The 24,696-nt window shown below is 41.1% G+C and overlaps 2 protein-coding genes across 3 annotated transcripts; both read right to left on the bottom strand.

The window, feature by feature from the left end:
* Positions 1–392: 392 nt before the first annotated feature.
* LOC133930742 (uncharacterized) lies at positions 393–3,665 on the bottom strand. Its single transcript, XM_062377463.1, has 8 exons — positions 3,274–3,665; positions 2,123–2,206; positions 1,959–1,993; positions 1,733–1,844; positions 1,522–1,610; positions 1,058–1,166; positions 840–980; positions 393–739 (listed from the first exon to the last, which is right to left on the bottom strand). The coding sequence occupies exons 1-8, from the start codon at positions 3,505–3,507 to the stop codon at positions 662–664; spliced, it is 882 nt and encodes a 293-aa protein (XP_062233447.1). The 5' UTR covers positions 3,508–3,665; the 3' UTR covers positions 393–661.
* Positions 3,666–3,937: 272 nt separating this feature from the next.
* Positions 3,938–21,887, bottom strand: LOC133930740 (CHD3-type chromatin-remodeling factor PICKLE-like). 2 transcript variants are annotated; one of them, XM_062377462.1, is made up of 31 exons: positions 21,361–21,886; positions 20,307–20,441; positions 20,064–20,212; positions 19,827–19,988; positions 19,094–19,311; positions 18,891–18,986; positions 18,671–18,807; positions 18,369–18,584; positions 18,153–18,260; positions 17,465–17,515; positions 16,467–16,566; positions 16,075–16,217; positions 15,894–15,997; positions 15,355–15,493; positions 15,097–15,266; positions 14,953–15,019; positions 14,725–14,850; positions 13,459–13,568; positions 12,929–13,007; positions 12,117–12,308; positions 10,289–10,433; positions 10,091–10,193; positions 9,471–9,545; positions 8,526–8,587; positions 8,373–8,449; positions 7,109–7,239; positions 5,235–5,364; positions 5,006–5,146; positions 4,758–4,878; positions 4,495–4,559; positions 3,938–4,410 (listed from the first exon to the last, which is right to left on the bottom strand). In XM_062377462.1, exons 1-31 carry the CDS (start codon positions 21,517–21,519, stop codon positions 4,132–4,134), a joined length of 3,990 nt encoding a protein of 1,329 aa, XP_062233446.1. In that variant the 5' UTR covers positions 21,520–21,886; the 3' UTR covers positions 3,938–4,131. The 2 variants fall into 2 exon arrangements, with proteins under 2 accessions (XP_062233446.1, XP_062233445.1); XM_062377461.1 differs by having other exon boundaries at positions 4,495–4,878; positions 21,361–21,887.
* Between the last annotated feature and the right edge of the window lie 2,809 nt (positions 21,888–24,696).

Here is a 24,696-nt window from a genome sequence, read left to right as displayed (position 1 = left end):
ACGTTCGCTACACCGCCTCCGCAAGCCCGTCTCACGAGCCATTCCCTGCACTGCGGGCAGGCGCACTGCGCGTTCGTAGAGGTTGGCCGCGGCCGGAACGTCCTAAATCCCCCGTTCCGGAGGTGTTCAGAGGAACACGGACCTCGTATGCTGTGGTGCGGGCTTACTTCCGACACGAACTGCTCCGAGAGCAACCTGTACCGATCGCTTCCGTTTTTATATCCAACTGCCCCCGCACTCAAGAGTCCAGGATCAACCTCGCCGTGAACTTCTGAAGATTTATCGAGTCCAGGCCTCCAGGGTCAGGAGCTTCGGGTTGGAGATGGTGCCAGGTTGGGTGGGATACATTGGACTGCGAGGTTTGCAGCTATGAACTCACGGACATTTCCTCAATCGGAGAAGCTGCTGTCGCACCCACAGTATCACTTTCACCTCTGGGAGATCAACTAATATGGTATCAACAGATACAGTAATGGGCTAGTGGCAAATAATATTTACTGCACCTGTACTTCTACAAACATTCCAAGGAAGAAACAAACGATTATTTGTCTTTAAGATGGGAAGTATGTGGTTTTTGTTCTGTTGAGAAGATTCGATTCAGCAATGCTGAAAACAGACTCGGCATGTTGGCGTTATGGAACAGAAACTGAGAGGTTGAAATTTACACGGATCCTCTTCCATGCTGGTGAACTACAAATCTCTGAACCACCTCGCCTTCTACATTTATCAGCATTGACTCCTGCCAGGTTTACGAAATGAAAGTTACATGGAGATTCAAATGTTATGAATTGCTATTGGGACAAAGAAGGGCAAGTGTCAGCATAGTCATATAAACTCACCATCTCTAGGGGGCTAACTCTGTGCAACAAGAAACCATCCACACTTGTTTGGTCACCACCAGGACTGGGATTTCCAATGTACAATATTGAGTTGTCTCGGTGGTAGTACCCACAAAACCCACCCGTGCTTAGGTATGCGTTCTGTATCATATACAGGGTGTTAAATTACAAGCAATCATTAATATGATTTTCTCATCAACAAAGAGACGGGAAGTTACCACTTCATATTTTGCAAAAATACGCTGAAATGGTGCGTAGAACTTAGTTGTTTCTGGTGTTTCTGCCTCATTGCAAACAACTAATGGATCACATCCAACTACTATTTTCCTGGCTTAAACAAAAAGAAGGTGAGCCATTATGGTTACAAACAACAATCTATGCATAAATCTGCATAAGTAGTTATAGGCGCGGAGCTTAAATTTTGCTAAAGAGGACAATTTTAGTATTTCTTGGGGATGTTTAAAGTTTGCCAAGATGCCTTCAACACTAAGCTCTACATATGCTATTACCATGTCCATTGATAACTGTTTAGCATATATGCATGTTATGAGTATGTTGGTTCACAGAATATAACGAAAAAGTATCTACATTAAAGCTAGACAATAGTCTTAGCCTGTAACATTTGCTTCTCCAATAATAATACAAAAAAAATTGCATAATGAACAGAGTTCACTACACTTACCAATTACCGCCACTCAGCGCTAGTGATTGCTCCAACCATTTAGTTTGTTCCCTGTAAGAAGCGCTTATTTTGCGATCATGTAGAGGTTCCTTGTAAAAGAATGACAAATCAATGTATAAGAATCCATAAACTTCAGCATATATAACGTGATGTACTGCTGTTTATCAGATAGGCCGTCTGCAAGAACTCAAAGTTGCTCGAAATGTAATACCTGTAGAGGCCCTGTGTCCAGACCAATAATATCTAGAGCCTGACCGTATGGCATGTTAACCTTCTTCAAAAAGTTACCAACTATCCGCTCATGTGACGATGTGGTGGGATACCTGAAGGAGAAGCGATTTTACAGGTTAAAAACATAAGAGACAAACCTTGGGCAGTGTACTACACTACAGAGTTGCGTTTGTTAAAATTGAGTGTACATGTAGGAACAGGCTTACCAGGGGATATTCAGAGCTTGGAAGTACAAAGAACCCTGACAGAAAAAAAAAAAGAAAAGAAAGGATAGCTTAGTATTTGGCTCAATTAGTTCAACAAGGTCAAAACTACTCCTTAACAATTTTATTGGTAACTCCAGTAATATTAGCGTGAGTTAGCTACTTACATTTTGCCAAAGTGGGTCGTCATCTCCAAATCGAGCAACATCCAACACGAAATTGACTTCATAAATCTTTGATACAGTCTCCATCTTCACAGAAAATGGTTTGTATTTAAATAGCCAATCTAGAACAGAATGTAGAATATGCATTCTTTTTTGGTCCAATTCTTTCAAGTCAAGGGGAAAAGCACGATTGTCAATCAACGGCATCACAGACAGCTAAAAAATCATAAGCCAAGCCGAACTTTTAGGTCATTTAATTTGAGATCAAGCACAAAATGAGCCAAAGACAGGTAAGCAGCAAATCAGACGATACTTTACTACTTAGTTATATGAACACACTACACAGTGGTGTTAAGTGTTAACTAATCCATAAAGTGGTGTGACAATACAAGAATACAATTCAGAAACCGAGTGCGGGTTGGCGAAAAGGCATGATCAGGATTCAGGAGGCACATTTGCACATGCGCCTCATCAGAAGGAACATGCTGCATGTGCCGTCATCATAGGTAAGTCCAATGCAAAGCCTATAGAGTAATACCAGTCTTAGATCTGGAAAAGTTTATGTCGTCATCACCTCAATGCGCGAATCAGTGTGAAAGCATTGCTGATTAGTAGTTTGGAGCACGAGACTAAGCTCACACGCACCCACTGGCCCACTTACATACGGGCAAATCCGTATCAGAGTGATGATGACACGCCTTCTTTCCTAATGACTACCGTTGGTCAAACCAACGATGGATCAAGTCTTCGTAATGTTGCGAACTTACCATACTCGCAGAGTCACAGACAAATTAAATGGAAGATTACTCCGCACTAATCCAATTGCCCGTGAGGCCGTGGTAGCGCTGCATAGGAAAGCTACCACGGTGATCAATCCCTGTCTCTGTCAGCGACGCGTTCAGTGCCGTGCGTGCGACCCACGACCCACGCGGCCATCCGCTCCCCGCACAAACGAATTTACCAACAAGAAGACGCTGTTGGGTCGATCTGTGGGACTCCGAAAAATCCAGCGCGTCACGAAGCAATGCGAACGAGGGCAATGCCAAGCCGCTGCCAGGGGGAGACAAGTGAAGAGCACCACCAGCGGAAACAAGACGACGGAGGATGCGGATTAAGCAGAAGAGATCGCGGAGGGGGAGTAGAAACCCGCGCACCTGGCTCAGGAGCCGGGCCTGCTCGGCGGGCGCCCGCGCTCCGCCGGCGACGCTGAGGAAGGCGACGCCTCCGCCGCGCGCGCCTCGCCCGAGCGCGCCCACCCCGCCCCCGCCCCGCGGGAAGAGCTGCGGCTCGCCGAGGCTAAAGGCCGCGTAGAGCGCGAGGCAGAGCGCGGCCTGCACGGCCACCGTGCGGCGCCACGGCGGGCGCTTGTGCCCCGCCTCCTCTTCCATGGATCAGCAGTGACCGTGCGGCGCCTGGGCGGGCAACCAGCCAGGTGAACCACCGCACCAGGGGCAGGCTCCCGTCTCGCTCTGGTGCTTGATGCGTTGCAGTCGACGGAGGCTCATGGATGAGCACGAACTGACGGAGCACCAATTCTGATCCATAAAAAATGGCAACTCTTTTTATTGAGATCCTGCGGTGGGCCCACTGGGCCAGGTGCCGGACAGGTACGAAGGTGCCAGCTATGTTCACTGATTTGCCGATGTTGATCTGATCGGCACCTTCCAACGCTCTCATAGACTTATTCGTCACAAATTTGAATTCTCAGCAGCTTAGTAATCCTACATCACCACTCGTCACAACCTTACCTTCGAACTTCGATTGAGACATGTAGCGCATGACATCACAAAATGATAGCAGTGACGCATGTAAAAAGTGTAAGCACACCGCGGGGTCAAGTAAATTTGATAAGTTAGCGGAACGGTTTGACGGTAACCATTAGCAGTAACAGCCAGAGGTTTGCAGATGTCTGGGGGTGCCTTGCTTAATGTTACAATATATGCTAGATTAGGGCCACTTCATCAAGTAAATTAAACGGGAGTTTCCTTTCCTGTCATTCTGATACTGGCGCATCAACCATCGATTTCCATCTTGTCCTCCGGTTTGACGGACGATAGCTCATTCGCTGCCTCGGGGCCTGAATCTTGCGGAGGTGTAGCAGTTTCTTTGGAGTATGCATCTAACACCTCTTTGGTGGTAGTGCCATTTTCTTGTGCTCTCAGGGTCTGAACAACGTCCTCGCACACGGTTTCCAGCTGATGAAGACTATTGACTAAACTAGAAGAAGCTGCCTTGTCGCCAAAGAAAGAATTGAGTGCAGTAACACCGCTGTCCTCAAGCACAAAACACATCTGCAGAGAATACAAAGACAGTTCGGTCAAGGAAAATAAATGGTGTGGTAGTTTATGACTCACGAAAACTCCCTCATTATGCACCTTATTGTAAAGATGGAGAACTTGCGACTGATCAGCTGTACCATCAGAAACCACTTCTTTGGTAGCTGGAAAGAGGATCCCAGTTATCACAACAAACAATGAGCAAATCTCAAAGTATATTATTGTCAACAACGTTACATTTTTAGAGATAGCAAAGTACATAAAAGATATGATTGAAATGGTGAGTATGTGCACACAAGCAAGTTCTGTGTCTTTCTGCACAGATAAACAGAAAGGAATATAGATAATAGGATATCGCTTACATATTGGTTCAAGATTGGGCAATTCTCTCGACAATTCGCTTATATCTGGATAAAGCGGAGCATGCCCTGCTTGAACATCTTGTTCAGTAAGATCATCAGGAACAGGAGTGTTTGTTTTTATCTGCAAAAACAGGAAGCATTCCTTCATAAATGCCGCACAACAAAGATACTACATGAACAGTTATAGTGTATGCTCCCATGAGAGCTTCAGTACAAAGTCTGTTAAGGGAGAAAGCCTCGTGCCTTACCACTGCATATTCCAGATCCAAGCATCTCTCCAGAAGATGGTATCTTTTTCTTAAGAACTCAACTGTCTTTCTCTGAATCTCCTTGTAATGGGACATGCTTGTTGAGTTCACCTGGCCTTCCTGAGTGCCTTCCAGGTTTCCCTGGAAAAGGAATGGAAAGAAAAAATAAATGTAATGAGTCACGTCACTTAGAAGTTTGGAAGAAAAGACAGTGTGGGAACATACTAACATTTGCATCATTATTTGACTGAGCACCAATTAATTCATTGACAGAAGGGAGATTCAGCTCTCGTCGTGCAGCCTCAAAAAGCCCATTCTCTCTGTCATCTGATATATACTGCCACCTTGCATACCCATGCCTAGTGAAGGGACAACAGGCCATTATGTTAATACCTTAATTTTTAACTTTGAACACTTATAATGCTACAGCGTAAAGGCAAACAAAAATCAGATAAAGAATGCACTAGCCATGGGAAACACATGCAAAATAATTTTAACATAAAAAACAATTAAAATGACATTAAGGGCATTCACTTTGCAGGTCAGATATTCCTAATATAATCCTTAAATCGGAAGAAAAGCTAAGTTCCTATGAGATCTACTCATTAATTGGGAGGATTGACGGCAGTCAGATTCATGCCCAAAAGTGAACTTGAAAAAAACCTCCCACTTTCATTAAGCTGTTGATATATAATTATAATTGTCAGGATCTCTCATCATATGGAGTCGAAACAGAATAGATGAAGTTGGGAGATCAACTGTGGAGCCCATCTGGTTTCCACATGATATTTTGGTTTGCTTGAATCTCCATTCAAATTTAAGCTACATTGATTGCTTTAGGTAAACAGTGTTCCTCGACACAATGTTTCAAAAAGTACTAGGCACTGGGCAGACGCCTTGGTGTTACCTGGCAGCTGTGTGAGAGGATGCCTATTAGAGGAACCCTAACTTCTCAGTTCACTAGGGCCACTCAGCCCAAGAATGATAGAAACCTAACCCACACTTCCCAGGTTCCCTTCCATACTCTCTTCCAGTCCACCCCTCCCACCACCCCCTTCACCTACAGTGACACTACCCCCATCATCTCCCCTTACCGGAATATTTAACTTTTTGCCACTCTACCAAAGTGGCAATTCCTCGCTGAGGATGACAAATGGGGCCCTTGAATCTATGACAGGGGGCCAGGTGGCAAATTTGCCACTCTACCGGATGGCAGAGTGGCAAAAAATCAAATGCCCTCCAGGGCCACAACCCCTAGTCACCAGTCATCCTCCCCCTTCCCCCACCTCCTCCGCCTGCCCAGTTCCGCAACACGCAACCACACTCACGCTGCCTCGTTCGATTTTGACCACTTAGGCAGCCCTCTCGCTTAGGTTGGTAACTACAGGGCAAAACACAGTTGGAGGCTGCCAACCACACCTAGGCACGGACTTCCAGGACACTGCTCGGCATGCAACAAACCGAGCAGGCAAAGGGATAGAGAATGACAAATCTCAGTACTTTTGTGTGTGTTAGTGGCCAAACTTTGAGAACTTCAGTCACAAACATTCTACAACAAGTATATTTGGTAACAGAAGAAGCAGAAAGCAAAGCATAATTATCAGACTCGGCAGAAAAGAAAACAAGTCACACCTACCAAAGCTTTGAACATGGAACTTGGGGGCTGAAGCATGAAGCTCAGAGCGCAACGCAGCTATCCCCACAGCAAATTGTTTTTTAATATAGAATTGTATGACAAAATAACTAAAAGAATACCGGAATACACATACTAATAGAACTAGAGTCTTTTATGGTCTTTCTTGTATAGTTATTAGCAGACAAATAGATAATTAAAACAGTATGTCCATATATACATTTTTTATTAGTCATATTACTAAAAATAAAATACAGCCTGCATTACTACTGATTATCCACAGGTCTGACATGTGACCCAAATACCTTAGCCAGTTCATGGCCAGGTCAAGTCTGATAACACTGAAGCAAAGTCCAACGTCAATTGTTAAAGAACTATTCTAGCCGCAAAACTTGTTCTGGACAAGTTATATAAAGGGATAATTTCGTAAAGTTTATTGTAACAAACTGAACATGTCAACGGATGCATACTTTATTATTCCCTTCAGTAACAGTAAATCATGTTCCGCTTTCCATATTCTTCCACCGGATAAGCCTTGAAATTCATTTATCAAGTAATTAGGAAAGAGCTTTGTAATTTTTCCTTGTTCCATGGCAGCCACCTGGAACCACAAAGACATGTCAACATTAAACTGAAAGGTTATCACATAGAATCATATACCATGGTACTATTATCATATGGATTTCTAAAAGGTCTAGGGATCAATAAAACTGTACAAATAATATGCTTCCAAACTATAGCAAAGAACAGTCCAACTTCAAAAGAACACAAAAGGTAAAATACTGAGAATCAATTTCAACATAGGTTGCTCTTTACCTAAGAAATTCTACAGTACCCATAGCACAATCATATTTGTATTAAGCAACCATCACAACTAATAACCTTGGGTGGCCATCAGTTTCTTATATGTTCTAAGTCAAGGTAAGATGCCAAGACTAACTCTGAGCCACAAATACGTACTAAAGACTACCAAAGAAATAATTAACATTAAGATATGGTGCATTACAAAATATATTTCCAGATTCACACTCTTGAAAAAGCGAACAACATGCGCACCTTCACATCACAAACTTTCAGAAGACAAATTACGAATTTCCTTTGTTTGGGACCTGTTTGGTAGCGTGTTTAAAAAACAGCCTAGGCCTATGCAGTAAGCAGTGGCACCGCCGCGATTATGGCCTGGGTGGTGATAGCCTGGTGCACCCAATTGTGGGATGTAGAACTACAATCATATATTCTCATTATTTGGTAGAATGTGTTTTCCAATGTCGTATGTACCAAAAGTACTTCGATAAATATGCGGTCGAACTTCTGATTAACTGGTTTGACTAGTGACCCAATACCTCAGCCGAGTCCGTAACCAGGCTGACAGGTACTCCTATTGTTTCACCCTTTGGGGAGTTTTAAGATGTTTGCAGCAACCACTGAAAGAGTGACGCATAGAAGCAAAACTAATTCACAGTTCTACAGTATTTATATTTATGTAATGTTTAAAAATACGGAATTTTTCCTGCTGTTCCAAACATATGTGCATCAGATTATACAAGGCATAATGGGACTTGTTCAATGAAAAAAAAAACTTGTGTTTCAGCTATCATTATTCTGAAGGTTTTTCCCATGTCCTCTACAATAATGCAACAACGCACAAACTTTCAGACTACTTCAATGAGAATAACAGATGCATTTGCCATCAGTATGGCTGAGCAGATGATGGACAATACTCTAAACGTGTACCTTCTCCTCAATAAGGGATATGTTTGCTATCTTGACCAATGTCTCATCTGTACGCATCCCTTCCTTTGGAACGCCATCTGCATTCATACATATGGATTTTTAAGAATGTAGATGGAATAGAAATGAGAGTAATCATCACTAAGCTTAATTTACCTGAAAAATAATCTGAATCATTGATTTCTTCAACAAGATGGACCATGACAAGTTCAGCATACCTGCAAAAACCATATTATAGAATAAGTAAATTTACTGTAGAAGGTATTGCTAGCAATCAGCTTCAGGGCCTTCGAATAAGGATTGCTTTTAGTGCAAATGTGTCAAAATTGGATTGTTTGGCCTTTTACCTGGGAAGTCATTTAATGATAATTTGATAACGGAAAAAGGCCTACTTGATGCTTAATAGGCAATATACAACCCTCTCCTACTGATAGGTGGGTGTACAAAACTAGGTGCATGCTCAAGCATAGAGCATTCGAACGTGGAAAGATCAATATTCAACACTAAACCTATATGAGAGGTCTGCATCTCAATGCCTGTTTCATGTTCATACGAGTTTACTTCAGCTTCAAGCTTACTTGAACTTCAACTGAGAAGTGACCCTATCGACCGTCGATATATCATCGGCTGCATTGCTTGGAAGTGCAATAAGCAGAACACTGTGTCACACAATCACGCTCCACTGCTGAGCCAAAGCTACAGGCACTTGCTACTACCACTTTAGAGATAGTCTGGCTTTGGTGACTTCCGGCTTTTCTTGGTGTTCCATGTGGGGTGCTCTAGCTATACAGATTTTCAATAAAAACTAACCAAGCATGAGCCCACCCAAGCATATTGGTGTAAATGCCTGGTCGCTCTCATTGCCAGTAGCTGACCATTGCTCCCAATATGTACTCTCAGAACTTCAAGGTACTGATTTCTTCGGCAAGGCACAAACTCAAGTTCATTGTATATATACCTAAAAGCTACTTGATTAAGCGTACAACGTTGGTAGATAATCTTTACCTAAGTTAGAAAACTATGCCGCAAAGTCTACATTATATTTGGTGTTCAACTCAAAATATTTGGGACAACATAATATGGAGAGAACGTTTCACATACCTCTGAATTTCCTCAATACCTTTCCCTTTCAGTCGAGGAAGATACTCTTTCCAATCATAATTCTGAAAACCATATCTGCAATGTTGAATGGGGTAAATTACTGACCAAGAAAGAAAACATGGTACACATTCATGTTAATCTGATAGTACTTATAGAATACCGAACATATAACAATGATCACAGGGCAAATATGAAAATGCTCAAATTGGATAAGAAATAATGATATGGTGGCAAAGATAGAGGTCAGAGCACACAATTACACAAACAAATAATAAAAATGTGAAAATACATTAACCATTGTCAAAATAATAACTGTGAAAAATATGTACTCTGTTCTATCAATTGATACAAATGAATCAGAAAATAATTATATGTGCTCTGTTCTATCAGACTATGTAAACAATCCTCACATAAACTATAGTTCTTGATACCCTCACCTGCCAGGCGGGTTCCGAGGGAAATCAGTAGATCTAGTTTAGCTGCCCAGGGCATGCCATTGAGAAACAAAAGAGCAATTTACAACTGTTCAAACTTAAAGTGGTAAGCACCCCCCCCCCCCCAAAAAAAAAAAAAAAAAAAAAAACAGAACAGCAAATTTTACGTAGATATTTCTAACTAACCTATTGAGAGTCTGTAGGAACATTGCTCGTTGAGCATGGTTGAATCCAAGAACTCTCAGTGTACGTCCTTCACCCTCCATCAGCGGAATCGAATCAACATTACCTAATGATAATGCATTGGAAAAGTGTATAAAATGCATAATACTTATATCATGTAGCAATAACACATAATGACAGTGTACACTCTAACTTTCTTACGTGATTTTCTCTTAGAATATTGGCCCTTCCTCCCAGAAATATTTCCTTGTAAACTCGTGTCATTGTCCGACACATCGTCCTCATAGGAGTAATCCTCATCTTCAGAGCTTAAGTCATGAATGTCGTCCTCATCAGCAGCGGCCATCTACACATGACCCAGAGAGAAACAAGGCTCATTAGTCCTTTTCGTTACTGAAAATGCATTGCTCACTGTAAGTTTAAATCAGTCCCAATTAAAGTATTATCGTGCAAAACAGAAACATAACAGTACATTCAGCTATAGTTCTCGTGACTAGTTAGGAGGCAATGAACTAACGATAAATTTCAATTACACCAAGAAAGATCTAACAAAGAATGGCTGTATTTTTTCCCTTATTGTCATGCAAAACTCAGCTCCATTCACAATGGTGTCTTACATAACCCGCAAAAAATCCCAAACTTTAGGCACAAGAATTTATCAGAAAGTAGAGTATTAGATACCCCAAAACATGAAGAATTCTACTGTTCACAGCTGGATATAGAGGAAAAATTGTATGCTGAAACATCTAGGCCCCTCTTAATGGAAAGAATTCAAAAGCTGTGCTTAGAAGAAAGAACATCCATGTTGATTCTGATTTGTTTGTGTTGTGCAGAAAGAACAGCTCTGAAGATTATGGTCATTTGTTCTTCTCTTTTGATTTTCTTAAAAGCAACTAGGAAATGTTTGGTATTTATTGGGATCTCTTTATACAAATTATGGAAAGATTGGAAGCTGCAAGAGAGGTCTTGCCCTCGACCAAAATGGAGCTCAAAAAGCTGGTTACTTTGGGGTGCTGGTACATTTGGTTGCGACGAAATATTAGTGTTATGGATGTGGGCCAGCCCAGCCAAGTCCATTGGGGATGGCGCACAAGAGGCAGCAGTTATCCATAGGGCCACATGATGCAAAGCATGCATGCGTTCTCTTCATGGCTAGATTAGCTATATGGCTTTGATACATATAATATCAATAGCTGATTAGTTGCATCAGTTATCCTTGTTAGGTAGCCAGCTATATAAGCGCAGCATCATTATCTCTTTGAGCCAAGCGATAATAATGAACCAATCTGATATCCACCAAGCTTCTTCCTCACAGTCCATGGTCCCCACACCCCTCGTTCTCCTGAGCCTCTTCCCTTCAGCTGCCTTCATCCAGCCCTCTCCTCAGTGCAGTGTTTACCCCCTAATGATCTAAGGATCATAACAACTCGGGACATGGTTTTGCTTAAAGAAAGGGCCTCTAAGAAGTTTCTGCTTCATATGTTGGCTTGGCTTCAGAATAATTAGAATGATATCTGCCCATTCTGTTCTAGTGTCTTATGGCTTTGCTTCAGAATAATTCAAATAATATTAGGTTGGCTTCAGAATAATTAGAGTAAACCTATGGTTTAGAATTTACATCATTGATGCAAGTGAGCAGTATGCTAGGATCAACAAACAAAAAATTTCCTTGGTGATCTTAAGCACGGAAGCAAAACACCACCCACCATGCTATGTAGAAAAAATACATGTGGTATCAATAAGTTGGAAAAAAGAGAAAAGCGATGAAGCACTACAAATAGTTTACAAACAGTCAACGAAAGCCAAAATCCCTAAATTTTAATTACAGTTACAACTATGCTACAGGGTGTTTCAAAGTTTTTTTTCTTTCCCTTTATATAGGTGGAAGTTCTAAGTTGAAATCCCTGTTAATAATTCACAAGTGTAGCCAAACTCGAAATAAAGAATTCAGATCGGAAAAAAAAAGAAAACAAAAGGAAAGGAAAGGAAAAAGAGACAAGGTTAATAGGATAACGCATAGGAGTGAAACCTGCTTGCGGCTTCTTTTTCCTTTTCCCATAGTAGTATGTTCTTCAACTTTCTGTACATCATATCTATCCTTCAATAGTTCATCCCAATAGTTTGCTCTTTGAGAGTTTGCAGCTTCAGCTGCAGCCTTTCTGCGTGCCTCTTCTTTTGCTGCCAAAGCCTTTGCCTCATCAATGTATTCAAAGTTTGCAACCTGGCATGAAGTAACACATGAAATGAGAACTGAGTTGCTTGATATAATATTCCAAAAAATCATAATACAAGCAGAAAAAATGTGTCTGATATACAGTTGTATTATGTGATATTTTAACAATAAATGAAAAACAAATAGTATTACTCTGTGAGTAGCATGCCACGTTTGGCATGGCAAAATATACATGCTGGCGAATCAAAGAAACAAGATAAGACCACAGAAACACTGCTTATTTGCAGAGTGCTTTTACCAGCACTTTACCAGCACTACCCATCTTGGGCGTACTGGTAGAACTAGCAAGCTAATTCAAATGTGAATGCATGCAATACTTAAGTACCAGATCTCTTAGATTATTCACCAACAAACTCTTAACACATAGGTTAATCCTATCAAATATCAACAGTGGTTTGGTTAAATGAACAAAGAATACAGTAAGATTAAAGTATAGCAATCACATGGTAGTCAGACCTCATTAGCTCATAGACAAACATATGCAAAATGGATGTGCACATAAGCAAGAAAAAGCACAAGCGATGGAGACCACAGTGAATAATAAGAGGATAACTAAAATGAAGAAGCTCCTCGGGCATGCTACTTGTAATCAAATGAGGCCTCAGCACCTTGAATCCTTTTAGGAAGTCGTCCTCTTCTTCATCTTCCAAACATTCTTCCTCATCAGCTTGGTCACGATCCAACAACCTGTGAGACCAGTGCAGAACAATAAAAAAAATGTCTCATCCAACATAGAGCACTCCTGTTTGAAGCTGTAACAAAGAAGATAAATTTGGGTGGGGAGGGGGCTGAAAGACTAGGGATAATGTTTCATACACTCTACAACATAGACAGAATCCATACTATAGATTAATCTAAAAGGAGGAAACAGAGAAATTCATAAGAAAATGAAATTAAACAATAAAAATGGATTATTCTGCTGAAACTTTTCTTGTGCATAGGGTGCATTTAGAGTATAAGCTATGTCCCTTTACTACAATGATTACAATTTTTCCAGGTTTTCAAACATCTTGAAATTATCCCCAGCAATTTTTTCCAAATTGTTCCAAAAAAATTGGGGATTGCTTTAAACAACTTCACAGCACAAAGGCACTTCACAAAAAATTTATCCCCATGTTGAAATTAAGAAAGTATGTACCTCTCTATTGCAGCGTCATCATAATGAATTTGACGAGATTTTCCGTCTTCGTCGTTCTCGTCATCAAAAAGTTCCTTTGATCCATAGCGTATAATATCATCTAACTCCTCCTAGAAAAGGCACAGATGCATATTTCTTACTTAGTATTCAAAAATAGATATAACAAGGTTTCACAAGTTTCACAAGTGGGGCAAAGTAGCAAGTTGGGTAACTACTAGACTACATTCAATCAATTAACAAAGCATAAAGAAACCAGAAGTGTGATCCCGGTGAGAGCATGCACTTTGAGTTGTGTTTTGTTGTTTGTCTACAAATGCTAATTAAATGTTGCTAGAAGTTGATAATTGATGAATGTTTAGAAAAAATAAAATTGAAATATGACTAGGATTAGACCAGTAACCAGTAAGTTACCAGCTCCAGCCAAGGAGCAGGAAATTTATGAAAAACAGATTCTGAAACCCTGGGCCTTATATTTTGTTGCTGGTGACAAGCCTGTTTGAAGAGACTGTCAACCTTGTTTTCAGTAACAAAGAACAAACACCACCCAGCGGGCCTGCCAAGGGCCAGTGCGGAGCGCCTTACCCTCAGCCGTCAGACCTTTTTTTTTTGACTGAAAACTGCAGGTTCCCCACAGTGAGCACATAACAAAGTCGACCTGATCACCCAACCTAGACAACAATCTGAGCTAACGCATCCAATGGATTATGAATATGAAACAAAAAAACTGGAATTTCTACAATTACCATCAGCCATAACAAAATAAGCAACCCCTAGTATCAGACCACAGCTCAAAACTAGGTCTGAATCAAAAGTACATAACACCATAGCGAAGCTAAACAAGCTATACCACACTCATGCTAACAGACCCACAGTCTCATTCCAACTATAAACTGCTATAAGAAACTACAACTAAAATTACTGATGGGCTTAATAACCACCAACTGTGGCAAGCTGTGTTCTAGCAAATAGCCACATTTTTTCAGTGTCCGGAAGCAAACATGAAAAAAAATCATGTCCTACAGCAAAAGCCACACCTAACGAGTGTCCAGGAGAAAAAATTGCCAAAATGTTACACAAAGAAAGGACTATTTACTAACAGATTGCATTTAGGTTCATGCCATACCAGTAACAAAAGGTAACATGTCATTACTCGACCTTTGATGCCAAAAAAATGAATTCATACATAGGTTAAACCATAAAAGATCAGCCAAAGTTGATGCTTCCCAAAATTCCCACTAGCCATTTAAATGCAGTCCCCACAATTACCTGATTGACATTATTAGCTTTTGTGAGTCGACCAACAACTAAGTGCTCTAATATCATCTTTTTCTTTGTAAGCTGCATCATTCGTTCCTCAATTGTACCTCGACTAACAAGCCTGTATATCATCACCTGCAAAGAAAAACAGATAAAAAGATTATAGATAAGAATCACAACAAAAATTATTGAAAAATATTGCATTTCAATATAATATAACGCTGTAAGGTAAAATACCTTGTTCGTCTGTCCTAACCGATGAGCTCTTGCCATAGCTTGCAAATCCGCATGTGGGTTCCAATCACTGTGCATACATGGAAATGATAAGTGAAGGCGAACTCATAATATTGGCTGTATTTGTCTAAACACAGACAGTTTCACCTGTCATAGATGATTACAGTATCAGCCGTTGCCAAATTTATTCCCAGACCACCAGCTCTGGTGGAAAGAAGAAAGCAAAACCTAGTCGAATTCTTAGCATTGAAGCGGTCTATTCGTATCTGCCTTTCAGCACCACCTATCTTGCCATCAATACGCTCATAGCTCCATTTCTGAAACATGTATTGTTCATAATACGGTGCATCAGATCCATTAGCCCACAAAGCTAACAATAGTCACAGTGGGAAGATAATGAAGTACCCTGTAACTTAAATAATCCTCCAGCAAGTCCAACATGTGCTGGAACTGTGAATAAATGAGAACTCTATGACCCTGCTCTTTCAGTTTCACCATCATCTTGTCCAGCAGCTGCATCTTACCCGAAGAATCTAAAAGCCTCCTGCAAAATCAAAGAACAATATTATGGTAATACCAAAAAAAAGTATGGAGTATAAATACCAATCAATAGATTTACTCAGGCATGAAACATGACTAAATCAAATCACTTAATCCAGTTCAACAGAGGAATAATTTAAAAGATACCTTAGGAAATAGATGGTGCCATACAATCATTCTAAAAGATGGATACATAAGATATATTCAAACTAAAAAGGGCACGATGAATATTAACAGGATGTTTATATCAGCCAAATCCCAACCTAAACCAAGAAGGATAAGAATATAATGGAAACCAATATAAAACTACATGTGCCAAACAAATAACAGTTGCAGCAAAGAGAAACTAAAGAAACATAACAAAATAAAATATAAGACAGTTAATAAACAAGCAGCTAATGCACCTTAAACCTTCTTCTGGATTGGCAGGTTCAGAATCAGGTTCATCTGTCATGAATCCATGGCAACAAAGTTTGCGCAGCTCCATTACAACATTTATTAGGGATATCTGCAACCAGACAATAAAGAATTGTAAATCCAGTAAAGGCGGCTAGAATCGATGACATGAAAGTCTTAAGCTATTACTTGTCCACCACTGCGACGGGCTAACACTTCATAATTCTTGGTGAGAATTGCCTTATAGTACTCCTTCTGTTTGCTCGTCAGTTCAACTCGTAAAATCAGTTCCTTTTTTGGAGGAAGCTCTTTCATAACATCTTTCTTGAATCCTATATGTACCACATGGGCAACAAGGTGGCAAAGGAGTCAGGTGATAAACATAATACAGAACCTTGTACAACAAAGCAAACCAATAGCAGGAAGTTTAACTACAGTGTACATGAACAACCATACAAGTTTCACAAGCAATAAGTTTGAATCCTTTTAACAGGGGCAGCCAATAACACAAATAGTTCAATTAGATATCAGCGGCACTATGTGCCTGTGCAAAAAATGAAAAATGTGAAGTAGATCCGCACTTCGAAGAAGATGTGGCTTCAACATTCCATGGAGCTTCTCAATTTGCTTGTCTTGGTTTATATCCTTGAACTCTTCTTGGAGATCAGCTATACTCCCAAACTACAGGGTACAAACATAAGCACGTAGCATCAGGATATACATAGTTTCGGGTGGGGGGGGGGGGGGGAGGAAGGGGGATGTGACAGCCAAGTATGTGCAATGCATTGTTCATAAATGGCTACATTGTGCATCAAAATGTTTCCTTAGCTTTGACCAAGCAGAAAGGATATGGGAACCAATAAACTTGGTGATCCAATCAAAACAGTGCTAGTAAGAATTAATAAAGGCAGTATAGTATGATGATTAGTGATTTATACAACACTTCACCAGCTTAAAACTTATTTAATCCTATTTGTCTTGCACTTGCAGAAAAATGGTTTTCAGGATTACTCCAGTAATACATTTGTGACAAATCAGTGCCAGTTATGGTATTCACGAATAACTTAAGGTATTTCTCCAGCCATCTGGCAGTTAAAGAAAGTCCAAAGGTCCTAACATAGTCAAGCTCATATAACAAAATTGTGCAGTTTTCAAACTCTTACTAACACCAGGGAAGAAGCTGACAGTAAATAGCTCATTGAACCAACTGATAAACAGCAAATCAGCAATTACATGATGACAATAGTCCCTGTATGACAGTCCATCAGACTGGGCAATAGTGGTGTGGCTTACACAAGCAACCATTGTTACCCTAGCTAAGCAATTCAATAATAGGATTATCTATCCGGCTAAAGTTGGTCAATTGTCTGGTAAATTGCCTTTATTTATCAATCAATCTGCTGTGGGGATCTTTTCCCTAGTTTTCAGTCCAAAACAATTGGCTGTGAAGGACAACAGTGCAATTGATACATTATAAAAAAGGCTGCAGAAGAAAGGTCACCACCAATGAGCTACAGAGTACCATGAACTAAATTAAAATAAAATAAAATGAGATCATCCGAGAAGCAGGAAATCTTACACTTTCGCCCTCAAGGAAATGCATAAGCATGAAAAGCTCATCAAGGTTATTCTGGAAAAGAGAAAAAAGACAGAACATCAACTTAAAACATATAGAACAGAATGGCCAGGATCAACAAACGACAGTACAACCAGAAGGAACAGCATACACAGAAATACTCGAGTAGAAAACAATGGCATGATTATGAACAAATAAATTGAACGATTAACAAATGTGAGTTGAAATGAATGATGTCACCCGATATATGATCAAGGCTAATGCAAAGTTACTGTGCTTAACTTTCAATATTTCATATTTGCATTGCATACACATGTGATGCATAAATAGCATCTCGAATTGCACATGTGAGGAAAAGTACCTTTTTTTTGTTTCACATAAGCATGTCATCGTAGATTCAATAAATATATACTATTAGGTTGTAAGTTCCTTAGATGTCTCATGAGGCAGATAGACTGTTAAAAACAATTCTCAAATATCCGTACTCAGGAATTAGCAAGTAAAAAGGACTGGCAACAAAACTGCCAGCAGGGAGAACCAGAAGGTACAAAACACTGTTGAATCTCCAAAGAAATAGTATGAATACTTCAAAACACGTCAGTACTAATAGGCAAAAAAAAAAGTATAACTTTTCCATATAGCCGAGGCAAACAACAATGATAGTTTTGGTCAATGTATATATAACAGCAACCTGAACTGGGGTCCCTGTTAATAGCACACGATGTTTGGTATTATACTCTTTAAGTTGACCATACAACTTGGAATCTTTGTTTTTCAACCGATGCCCCTCATCCACAATCTGACACAATATTAAAGATTGGAGACAAGTTAATTAAAATTTAAACAGTTGAACAAATATTCCGCTAGAGAAATGATGCAGAAAGGGGAGGTGCAAAAATAGAAGTACCAAGCTTTCCCATTCTATATTTTTTAGAACAGCTGAATCCATGTTAATCATCTCATAAGATGTCAAAAGGACATCAAATTTTATCCTTGACTGCTTCTTTTCTTCATTAGATGGAGATGATTTCTTTTTCTTAAGCTTCTTAGGTTTCTCTTTCGGGAAGTAAAATTCGTGCTTCCTAATATTTTCACGAGAAGCAGCAGATCCAAAATACATTACCTGTCAACAAGGGGAAATATTATTAAAGACATAAGATTGTCAGAATTACATACAATATGGATATCAAATTAGTTCGATCCACATACAACATTCATTTGAGGTGCCCAAGTTGCAAATTCGCGCTCCCAATTTCGCAAGGTTGAGAGGGGGGCAACAACCAGATGCGGACCAAGCTTGTCTTCAAACAGAGAGCCTAGGAAAGCAATACTCTGTATCGTTTTCCCTGCAATTTTTAACCATTTGCTCAAAATCCCAATACAACATTTGATCGAAAAGCTTTGTTCTTACAATACAGGTATCTCTTACCAAGACCCATCTCATCACCAAGGATTACACGTTTGTTATGATACCACGAATAACGTAAGAAGTTTAACCCTTCAAGCTGATAGGGGTGTAGTGTGCCTTCAATAACCACCAAAAGCAACATTCAAGGAAAGAACAGATCGATGAGATTTAGTCAACTGAAAATCAAATATCAAGGAACAATTATAAGTTTAATAACAACATACCACCAGAAAGAAACTTAGGGCTCTCCTTGAATGTACGTATCTCACGAGTGACACGTTTGCCCTGGTCACCAGATTTCTTACGTCTGGACTGAATCTCATTAAAACGATCAATCTGATGTTGGAATGCCGAGATGTCGGACTCATTTTCCCAAGTACATTCGTCGTATGAAAGTTCCTTCCATTTCACATAGTACTCCCGCTCGCCAGTGGAGCTTTTTCTGTTCATAAATAATGTTGAAATCTCAAGATGCCAGCCAACTTCTGCTGATGAAAATTGATAGGTATATGAAAGGAAGATGATAAATGGACACCTAAATGAGTGAGACCATCATGGCATGGCGAATTAGCACTATGGAACTAAAGTTGGGGGATGTTGTGATATATCATGAATTAATTGGGTACCACCACTTCATTCTAGATTACGGAATAAATTTCATAGTATCCAATAGCAACATGAGTTCATGACTGACTGACTCACAGAACCAGTAGGAAATAAGAACCCTAAAAATGGAGTATGCATTCGCAATAGCGACACGCATGACCACTTGTTTGACGCAAAATTAGATGCATATGCTAATTCAGTTATTCACCAAAGAAAAGCCGGCACACCAGGTTATAAAATCACAATAACAAAATGGTTCACTAGATATCTAACAGAAAATCGTATTAGTGTTTTTAGTACCACAAATCCCTCGTGTATAAGATTTGTTCGTTATCAAATTACCCTACGTACCTGCTAGCAAGGATCCGGTCAACAGTTGTCCATTCCGGTCTAATTGCAGCACAGTCATCATCAGATTTGTCGATAGAATCCAACTGCCTATGGAAGTTATTCAACCTGGTTTTCAACCGAGGGTGTATCTTGGCAGCTTCAAAATATTCTTTTTCTGAAACCCTGGTTTCAAAGAGAGATGATAGTCAATAAGAGAGAAGTAGAAAGAAAACAGTTATGCAATGAGCAAGAAACTACCAAGAGCAGTGAATGTGTGATAATCCTTTCCACTTTATAAGATATCGCTTGATCTTCTTCGGTCCAGGCTCTGAGGAATTAATATCTTCAGAAGTAACATCTTGCATTTCACAATCTAGAATCTTCTCCATCTCCGTCAGCGGACTTATCTAAAAATAACAAACAAGGTGATTTGGTATAGCGATGGTATCAAACAAGAGGTGAAAGAGAGGAGCATCAAGACCGCAAGACATAGTGACATACACATTCTGGGCAGCTCCATTTATCAGATGTAATGTTTAAGCAAGGAACCAAGCATTTTCGGTGAAATGCATACGTGCATGTTGAACAAGATACTAGATCATCATTTTTTCCACAGCGCTGGCAAACATCTTCTTTCTGCACACACAAAATGAGTAAGGATGAACCTACAAAAAAATACAGGACCACGTAAACTGAAAAGAAATAAAATAACAAATACAGAATCACTAGAAAAAAATCAGAAAGTCCAGACAGTGCATCACAAACAATTAGAGCTCATTATATAAACCAGGACAAGGTTCAGTCTTTGAACAAGATATCTCAAGTTCAAAATGATAAGATCCTAGTTACCTTATTATTCTGCATTAATGTAAATTGGCAATAAACCATAACAAATTAAATATTAAATATATGCAAGACCCAAAACAGCAGGTCCTCTCTCGTAATGGTCTCATGAATAGTCCTTACTGAAGCTTGAGCTTACAGAACGCCAAGGCCACCTATTATGGAAGAACATAGTACTTACACAGTTACACCACGACATTTAAGCAACACTGGTATCACCTCGTAACTTCAATTTTAAGTTCGAACTCAGGTAGCACAGTACCAAATAATGTGTCAGTCTTAAACCAACAGATTCTTAAGTCCTCTTCAGAATGAACAAATTTCAATAAGTTAACCTCTGCTGACCAAATCTCATCATGCTAAGTACCAAAACTAGTAGCATGTCATTGCTGAACTCAGCCAAAAAGGAGGAGAGCCTAATATCACGATTCAATCCCCTAAAGGCATCGAGCAAGCATGTCACCTAACCAAATCCTCCTAGAAACATTCCAGCACCCGTCAGGCTACCTCAATGCCCCTAATCCACATGGAATTGCAAAACTAATTCTCCCACTTTGCGATAGTTGAGCCATCTAGCAACCTAACCCTCAATTCCCGACCAGCAACCCTAGCAATAACAGCCCTAATTGAACCCCAAAACCACTAGCTGCCAGCCAGCGTCAGCACAATTCGCAGCAAACAGCACAGAGAATCAAGCCCCGATCAGCCATACCGCGCCCTCCCGCTCGATCCGCTCGGCAGGCGCGTCATTCTGCCGATCCTTCCCTTTCCCGGCCCCACCAAGCGGCGGGAGGTCGTCGTCCGACTCATCGAGCGTGTACAGCGGCCGCCTCTCTGACCGCACGCGCAGCCGCTCCACGAGGCTGCTCATTGCGGCGGCGCCGCTGCAGCTCCACGCACACCGGGAGAATTAGTACCAAAACGCCGCCAAGCTCTACTTCCACCTCTCGATCCGCCGCCTGCGAGTGGGGCTAGGGTTTGGTGGGCTAGGAGAGAGGCGAGGAGTGGAGGGCTATTTGTACCCCCGTGGGCGATGAGGTGTCGTGCGTGGGACGGCGGCGAGAATGGAAGGTGGCTACGAGGTGACGCTCGGTGTGAGCTGTGGGCGGAGGAGGCGCGAGGGCGGTGAGGGGGGAGCTTCTCTCTCTCCTCTGCACGAGCTCTGCACGAGAGAGGGGAGGAGAAGGGGGCAGTAGTAACGGCCACTGCCCAGGAAGAGCAAGGACTGTGACGTTTTGCGATCTGCACCTTCTGTTGCACCCAAATTGTATAGTCTTTGTAGGGAGAATTAAAATCCAGCCCTGACTATGCAGAAATTGAATAGACGTGGACTTGTTTGAAAGCAAAAACCTTTGTTGTAAAATATGATTCATCGTGGTATTGACCTGATTATAGTTGTTGGAAATCTTCTACGGGGTGTGAACATGTCGTCATTTATGTAATTTGCCTGTCTGTATTAATTGTTGCTGGATTAGTACCTTCTTTCCTTGGCATGTATTCAATTGTTTGCTAAGATTTGGATTCTAGAGTATATATCAAAAACATTTAAGGCTCAAACAAAACAGATCAGATCTTGAAAAATATAAATCTTTACCTACCCTATTATTCTAGAGTATATATCAAAACAAAAAAAAAACATTTATGGAAAGGCTAAATGTCATGCCAATGAAAATTGGTGGAGAAATCATTCGAATCCGTAGCCTTTGGATTTGTTAGGAGATTTATGCTCACCGCGCGAGTGGTTGTCTTCTCCGACGATGTTAGGGTTCGATCGGTCTGGTGGTGGAGGCGGGCGAAACGACGAGGCGGTGGGGGCGCCGCCTGTCGCGGTGGTGGAGGACCAGTGGTGGGTGGTGATTGTGACAGGGGCATCGTGCTCATAGTGGCTAGAGGAGGGCGGGGATCGAGGGTGGTGGCTTCAGCGGCAATGGCGCTGCAAGAGCCGGTCAGGGTGATGGCGGCGATAGGGCCACCATGAACGAAATCATCGGTGTCAGGGATGGATTCGCTAGTGTTGTGGAAGACCATTTTGCGTGAAGGGGGGAGGTCCAGCGACAATGAGGCGATGGAGCGCAGTGGTGGATCCAAGGAGCGGCGGCGGGGAGTGAGATTAGATCGGATGGGTTAGGGTTGTTAGTTTATAAACTAACTTCGGATTGATCTGGTGCGTTGATTGAATATTCGACGTATAAAAAAGGTGAATGGTTTTGCATAGAAAAAACATTAGAAAGTTAAATAGACAAACTCAAACATTTAATGCTCAAAGAAAGCAGATGTGATCTTGAAAAATGTAAATCTTTTCATGCCATGTTGCCCTACGTGTCGTGTCCCCCACCCCTAATTGCCGACGCAACCACCGACGTCGCAACTACCCGTCGTGCCATGACCTTCCCTTCTACCATTGGAGACATTTGATACATTATCCCTGCCACCTCCTTCCCACCTACTCTAATCTCTCATGTGTGACACCTACACCCCACCAAGCCAACCAAACCACAATTAGTGATGCCCTGCAACCACCAGCCACCATTGGAACTGAACATGACACTTAGGAAAACACATATTCCATAAACCCATATATGGTTTATCCTAGAGAGGGTTGAGAGACAGCTGCTTACCTTAAGAAGCAAACATGATGGTATTGGGGGAGTAGGACAATTTGGATGCATTGATGTAGAATCAAATTGTGATAACATGGGCAAAAGGAGCACTTGTGTTACCGTACTTCACGGGAAGAGATGGACAATGGAGGAGACCTTGTCCACATGAGGAAGGTGATGCTTACCTCAAAGAAAATAAGGAAAGTGGAACAGGTAGAGAGGAAATTGACTGTAACTCAGTGTTTTCAAGTACGATAGACTCGTGGGTATGTACAGAGCTGCGAGTGGGGCGGCTTGTGGGAGAAAGTAGTAGCAAGTAGACACTCTTATTGTGGATGGAAAGCCAAGAGAGTAATGAGAAATGCAAGTCTCTCTTTACACAAGAGAGAGAGAGAGAGAGAGAGAGAGAGAGAGAGTGTGTGAAGAAGTTGTCGGATAGCATACAAGAGAGGGGTGAGAATGAAATATAGTAGAAAGTGGACACCTTTTATGCTGTTACGAGCAAGGGAGGCGCAAGGGCGGTGAGAGGACTCAAATTCTAGTTGCCAAACGACAAGGGGGCGCGAGATATGTGAGGTGGAGTGCAAGAGAAGTCCATGAGAAATGCAAGTAATAGCAACTTGGCACTTTATGCAGTTCTCTAAGCGGTGGAGGCATGAGAGTGGCGATGGAGCAAGTTTCAACGTCTACACTACGTCTAAGGGTCAAATGCAGGGAAGATGTTTGAGCAAAAGGCAATAGCAAGTGGACATTTCCTTTATTGACGCGGATAGGGGAGAGCAAAGGGTGGCAATGGGGCTTAAGTATTCTTCTATACAAGAGGGACAATGGATGGAGGGATGGGATAGGGTGCAAAGGAAAAAGGCAAGAATGGAACTCACAAGACATTTTCACCTAATTGTGAGTGGGAGAGGCACTGGGGTGCAAAGGCAAATGGTGAGAATGGAATGTAGCAAATATTTTCTCTTTGTTGTGGGCAAGAGAGGCACTAGGGATGGAGGTGTCACAAATTTTTTTTTACAAAAGGCGAGAGAGTGATGTGTGAGTAGGATGGTGTGCGGGAGAAGGTAGTGAGAACAGAAGTACTGGCAATAAACACCATTTATATGTTGATGCGTGTGGCAAATACACTAGGGTGGAGACATACACCTATTTATGTCTGCATGAGAATGGAGGGGAGGGGATGGGCAAGGGTGGCATGCTTGAGAAGATGGTGATTAGAAGGTAGTAGCAATTCGACACTTAGGATGTAATTGGTTGCCCATATGGACCGTATATGCAGGCTGAGCAGAGTCATATTTGTTGAAAAAAAAAAGAGTGTTTCATTGGTTGTATCTGTCTGAACAGGTTGAGCTGAGTTTCTGTTTGGTTGATTGAATTTGAGGTCACATGGGCGGATGTAAGAGTTGAGATTGTGATTGGTTGCCCGCATGAAGGTGATTTTGTGA

This window comes from Phragmites australis, chromosome 10 (assembly GCF_958298935.1).
Source record: "Phragmites australis chromosome 10, lpPhrAust1.1, whole genome shotgun sequence".
Lineage (NCBI taxonomy): Eukaryota > Viridiplantae > Streptophyta > Magnoliopsida > Poales > Poaceae > Phragmites > Phragmites australis.
The sequence above is the reverse complement of the archived record's forward strand: the minus strand, read 5'-3'. Positions and strand labels throughout refer to the sequence as shown.